General features: G+C 45.4%; 1 protein-coding gene across 1 annotated transcript; it reads right to left on the reverse strand.

Moving 5' to 3' along the window:
• Window positions 1-2,917: 2,917 nt before the first annotated feature.
• LOC123117599 (uncharacterized) lies at window positions 2,918-4,865 on the reverse strand. The gene is made up of 2 exons (XM_044538320.1): window positions 4,608-4,865; window positions 2,918-3,869 (listed from the first exon to the last, which is right to left on the reverse strand). The coding sequence occupies exons 1-2, from the start codon at window positions 4,788-4,790 to the stop codon at window positions 3,060-3,062; spliced, it is 993 nt and encodes a 330-aa protein (XP_044394255.1). The 5' UTR covers window positions 4,791-4,865; the 3' UTR covers window positions 2,918-3,059.
• Window positions 4,866-5,799: the final 934 nt, after the last annotated feature.

Consider the following 5,799-nt stretch of genomic DNA (forward strand, 5'->3'; position numbering starts at 1 on the left):
GTTATATGACTATGATTATGATGATGATGATGATGATGATAAGTTGTTAATATTATGATGATGATGGTGATGAGTTATTGTATCATTGGATGAAATGACCGTTGATTAGATTCAAGTGGATGGATCGAAAGTGACCACCCAATGATGTAATAACTCATTAGGATCATAATGATATAACAATCTCTAAATTGCTACTATATGAAAACTTGTATAACGGTGTATAAATACGATATAAAATAAATTAGAAATGAAATATGTAATAATAGTAGTAGCGCGGGGTTAAGCCGCGCTCCTAGTAACTAGCAGTAACGCGTTTTGAGAAACGCGCTATTGATAACTGAATTAGCAGTAGTGTGGGCCTTACCGGCGCTACTCTTAAATGTTAGCTGTAGCGCCATAGCACTAGCGCTCGCACCCGCGCTACTGCTAGGCCATTTACTCGCGCTACTACTAAGGTTTTACGTAGTAGTGGAATCGAGCAAAGCACCGCCACGGAAGCACCCCGCCGACAACCCCCTCTGCTCCACCCCAGGCCACACCACCACCACCATTTGAACCGCCACACACCATTGACCAAGACGCCTAACTTAGCCTCCAAATTGTGTGACGTAATGTCAAAGTCCAATGACCCCCGAAGATCACCGCCGTCGGAGAAGAACGAAGCAACGTCATCAAGACGTCTCTGGGAAGCCATAGGTACAGGCGCGGCCGCCATCCTCTCGCACTTTCTAGTGCATCCATCCACAAGCCTGGTCGTGACCTCTACGCTGGCGAACGGCTTCCGGTGAGCCACCGTCTCCACTGACCTATCAAACGCATTTTGCAACAGACATGTGGGACCCACCTGTCAGCAACTCAGCGCGCGCCCAAAGCGGTAGTTAGTGGAAGTATATTTCTGAAATACGCTTTTGACGTGATCGCCTCTGGTTTTTCTGTTTAAACGATTTAAGTCAATTTAAATGATTTTTGACCAAACTTTGACCACCATTAACTTTTAAACCATAAGCCTAAATGAGTTGATTCCTTTTGCAATATTTTCTTCTCGAATTCTTTATTCACTAATTTAATTTGAGACTTATTTGAGCTTTCTAGAATTTTTGGACATTTTTTGGCTTTATGTCATATTTACAACCGTATTTTTAAATTATTTCCAGAGGGAAATAATTCAGGAAGTGAAGACTAGTAGTCATTTGACACTCCATTTCAGCAAGGGAAGCCACCACCTTTATTTGCTTGATGACATTGCGAGGCCATGGGTTAAAACTTGCAATTTCTTTAATTGTTGAATTGTGTGAATTGTTGGTTGAATTATATTGGTGCTACAATTGTTGGCATGCTAAGTGTTGCATCTACTTGGAAGTAGTTGATCAGTAGCATTCACTCAATTTTATGCTGAGTGGTGAAACTAGATGCTTTGGTAATATTGCTAAGTTGACCGTAGTAATAAAAATGGTCATATTTGGAGGAATGACTTGATTATTAGGATGATCATCTTTGGGGAATGACTTTAGTTTAGGAATGATTATTTTGGAGGAATCACATTAGTAATAGTCAACTTGGAGGAATGACTTTAGTATTAGAATGATCATATTCGAGGAAACACTTTAGTGATTTTAATGGCTATGAATTGCTCGTAACTCTCATAAAATTTTATGGATGTTTAATTGTAATTGATCTCATTAAATTAAACCTTAATGGCTGGTCAATTTGTAGTGCCACTGAATCGAGCCTGTTTTCGTGCAATCACACATTTGCCTTTGTCGGAAGGCCCTAGTCTCTTATGCGTGTCACCAAAGATGGATGGTTGGAAGGGCATTATCCCCTTGGCTGGGGGATTGTCTTCCAATCATGAGAGCCTGGGTTGTTAAGGTGTGCCATAAACAGTTGATTGAATCCTAGAATGGATGAGTTGTGCCACAGGGTGGCATGGATCTAGATTCTCTCACCCATGGCTAGACCGCGGGAGGTCGGCGATACGATAGGAGGGCCATGCTGTAAGCGGGATTTGTTCGATTGATGTCCATAGTGTGGGTAAAGGTTACAACCACTGCGTAGTGTCATAATCTATACAAATAGACGAGTCATAGTGGGACACAATTCGTGTTAAGTCACACTATATGATCAGGTCATGAACAAAGTAAACTAAGTGTCGAAATGAAGAAACGCCAGGGAAAGTTGGGTTGATCACGAGGTGGCTAGGAGAAGTGAATCGAATGGCCGGGGATTATGCTGAGAGAGGGTCCATGCAATGTTAAATGATCATGCGATGAGTATTTGCTTCAGTTAGAACTGTTGTACTTACAATTTATGTCTTTAACCTGTTTCTTTTCGATTGATGTGTTCTAGAGCTTGCTTGCTTGCTTTTTGGATTGTTTGAGAGCTTGCGAGTACATTCAAAGTAATCACCTGCCTTTTCATGCCAGATGCTAAAGATGTCGTAGTTAAGGATTCCGTGAGTGCGCACTAGGATCTGACCCAATGGTGTCCCTTTCAATTGGAGTCCTGCCATCATCATGCTTTTCTGTTGTATTATACCGCTTCCTGTATTAGTTTTCGAGGCGGAGTTGTTCGAAAAATAAGGTATAGAGTGTCGCCGCACGAGTAGTGCCGCCTTGCTTCACAAGAGTATTGTAAACTTAATAATTTGTATCCATAGTAATTCAATGAATCGTGGTTTATTCTGTATTAAGCTATATCATGTTCAGACATTGATCTCCGGGCTGGAAGGTGGGGCATCCGTCTCCTTGAGCCCAGTACCACAATCATTCATCGGTTTTCAGGAACCAAATGCCTAGCACACACCATTGCATAAACTAACTGCACAAAATAAACAAATAAACCATTCACGGTAAAAATTGACCGCATCTCGCCCATCACAATGACCAGGCACCATATATATATCATATATGTATATTGGAGTATATGGAACTCTTTTAATAGCTAGTGCAAATGCTAGCACCACAGTACCACAGTTAAAAAACAGTGCAACAAAATATCCATATAGTTTCTACTATATTGTTTCCACATGCCACAGAGACACAAGTGCGACCGTGCTCTTATCACATCAATGACTTGAGTGATCGGGCTTTCATAGGCTTCTTTCCCCTCTTCTTTGGCGGGTTCTTGCTCACCTTAATGTTTTCGCTATTGTAATCAGGCGAGTCTTCATCACTGTTGTCATCGTCGTAGCCAGTGATCATGACATCAGTACAATCGTCGAACCTAGGCTTTTCAATGTATTCTGACTCTGACCCGACTTGATTTTCTTCGTCAGCAACTCCAACCAGACCTGCACTAAAATCGACGTGGTGTTCAGGCGACACCTCCTCTTTCTGTTCAATAGGTTCTGGCAAACTGCTTGATCCGCGTTGCCTCTTGGTGTTGCCTGACGGGCCGAACCCATCGTAGTAGTAGAACCCTAGTCCCAAGTCACGGTGGGCAGTGATCCTCTTGCGAGGTGGCTTCGAGATGGCACGGGGCTTCTGGTGAGAGTGGTGCAAGCAGTACGAGTTGGGTTGGCTTGCGGTCCGCCCGCAGAATCGCCTTTCATTCTGCTTGCATGGCCATCCTCCTCTGGCAGCATAACTCTCATCTGCCTCCACCTTCCCCTTCCCTTTTGTCTCTAGCTTGCTCTTGTCCTTCTCTTCCTCACCCTTCGTCATGGTGCTTTTGTTTTTCTCAGAGTTCTTCTCCACGATACGCGATTCCAAGATGATGTCATCTAGCACGTCAACGGCCATCTCCTCTTTTTCCTCAATGGAGTCGGCACAGGTGGTGGCTGGGAAATGATACCTAGATCCCCAGGGGTGGTGTTTGGGAAGGCTAGGAAGGCCATCCCAAAAGTAAGTTTCCTTGAAGTGCTTGTCATCCTGAAAAACATGAAAAGTGAAAAAAAATGAGCCCCTGGTTAAGAAAAGAGATATACAATAATGAAAAATAATGCTGAGTTATAGGGGGGGTGCAGTGAAGGAAGTACATGACAGCAGGCAAAGTGTTGGTGGAGGTTGATCTGAATTGTAGGTTTAGGTGCCCTCTGGTTAGGTCAAAACTTTTGTTACTGTTGTTCTTTATCTTTGCTGTTAGCATTTTGCGGCAGCTGAACTCTTTTCTTGTTGCACTTGGATACTCATGCTGCTGCACCTTGGTTTTGTTTCATTATCGTTAGATTGTGGAACCTGATCCTTTGTGAGGATGGTATGAAAAAAAGCAAAAATCGGAAAATACATGCATTTCGACGCACACATGTACATGTAACTGAAATAGGGTGGATGCACGTAGGTACGGCTCACATCGTTTCCAACCCTTGCAGGCACGCCGCCGCCGGCTGGCTGGCCGCAGATTACCGCGCCTGCATAAACAAGCAAGCAAACGCGAGGGGCGCGGAGGGATGGAAACCCTAGCAGGGACGTGTCCGGGCGGACGAGCCAGACCAGCGCGCGAGCAGCAGCGGCCGGATGGGCAACCTCGAAAAACGAGATCTAGCAAGGGAGGGGGATCGCACGCTGCTGTACAGGGACCGGCGACCGGCGGCGCGGAAATGGGCAATACATCCAAGATGCAGGATACGGCAAGCTACGAGCATGCATCGAGTGGGGCAAGAAAATTACCTCGGGATCTTGGATGCCGAGTTGGTTCATCAGGTCCGCTACCGCCATGTTCGTCACGCAGGGCGGCGGGCCGCCGGCGTCGGCTGGCGGGAGCGGGGGCAGATTGGGTCGGGGCGGCTGGGAGGGGGAGGCGGCGGAGGGGGCGACGCCGAGCACGCGGGAGGCGGCCCTGCGGATCCGCATGGCTGGCGCCGGAGGGACGGAGAACGAGGGGAGCTCTCCGGATCTGGAGGGTGGCGCTGGCGAGGTAGGGTTTGCGATTTGGGCAAGAGGCAGGACTAACTGAGACGAAGGCAGGACACGCGAAGACCAGTGTGAGGTGGACGAGGCCCCACTTGTCACCGACGGCAGCGATTTTGCTGAGAGTGGCGGACAGGGCTTGCTCACATCCGTCCTCCAGCAGGCTTAGCGGCTGTGATTGGTTGTTTGATGGCCCACACCCACACCTTCTCTTCCACGTGTCCCCTGTTCTGACAGAAAAAAACATACCCAAAACCAAAATCAGTGTACACCAAGTTCACACACATACACAAGAAAAAACCTCAGGGTACACCACGAGATGCCTTGCGCCCTGTATTCATACTCCATCTCTCTCAATTTATAGGGCGTGTGCGTATCTCTAGGTCGTCAATTTGACCAATCTAATACAAGTCATATATTACAAAAAATATACCAATATAAACTTCAACTGTTCTATTTTCAAAAGATATAATTTTTGTGATATATAGATTATATTAGGGTGACAAAATTGGCAACCTAGGTATACGTGCATGACTTGTAAACTGAAACGGAGGGATTATCAAATACAAGTTACATATAGAATCTGGTAATCCTTATTGCTTAATTAAATTGCCTAGTTTTCCGAGCCTAAGACAGTGATATCCTGTTCCTGTATGTTTTTTTTTTTTTGCAAGAAAATTTTCAATCTATTCATTTTCAATCATGGCAATACAACCAACACTAAAAATAATAAAAAAATACATCTAGATCCGTAGACCATCTAGCGACGACTACAAGCATTGAAGCGAGCCGAAGACGCGCCGCCGTCATTGCCCCTCCTTCGCCAGAGCCAGGCAAAACTTGTTGTAGTACAGTCAGGAAGTCGTCGTGCTAAGGCCCCATAGGACCCGCAGTAGAATAACAACCGCCGCCGATGAAGAGTAGTGTAGATTGGAAGGATTCAACTTGAAGA

Source organism: Triticum aestivum, chromosome 5B, assembly GCF_018294505.1.
Source record: "Triticum aestivum cultivar Chinese Spring chromosome 5B, IWGSC CS RefSeq v2.1, whole genome shotgun sequence".
NCBI lineage: Eukaryota > Viridiplantae > Streptophyta > Magnoliopsida > Poales > Poaceae > Triticum > Triticum aestivum.

Coding starts and splice junctions, on each gene's coding strand:
- LOC123117599 (XM_044538320.1), bottom strand. CDS start 4,790: ATGCGGATCCGCAGGGCCGCCTCCCGCGTGCTCGGCGTCGCCCCCTCC. Junction 3,870..4,607: donor TCGGCATCCAAGATCCCGAG/GTAATTTTCTTG, acceptor CATGTTTTTCAG/GATGACAAGCACTTCAAGGA.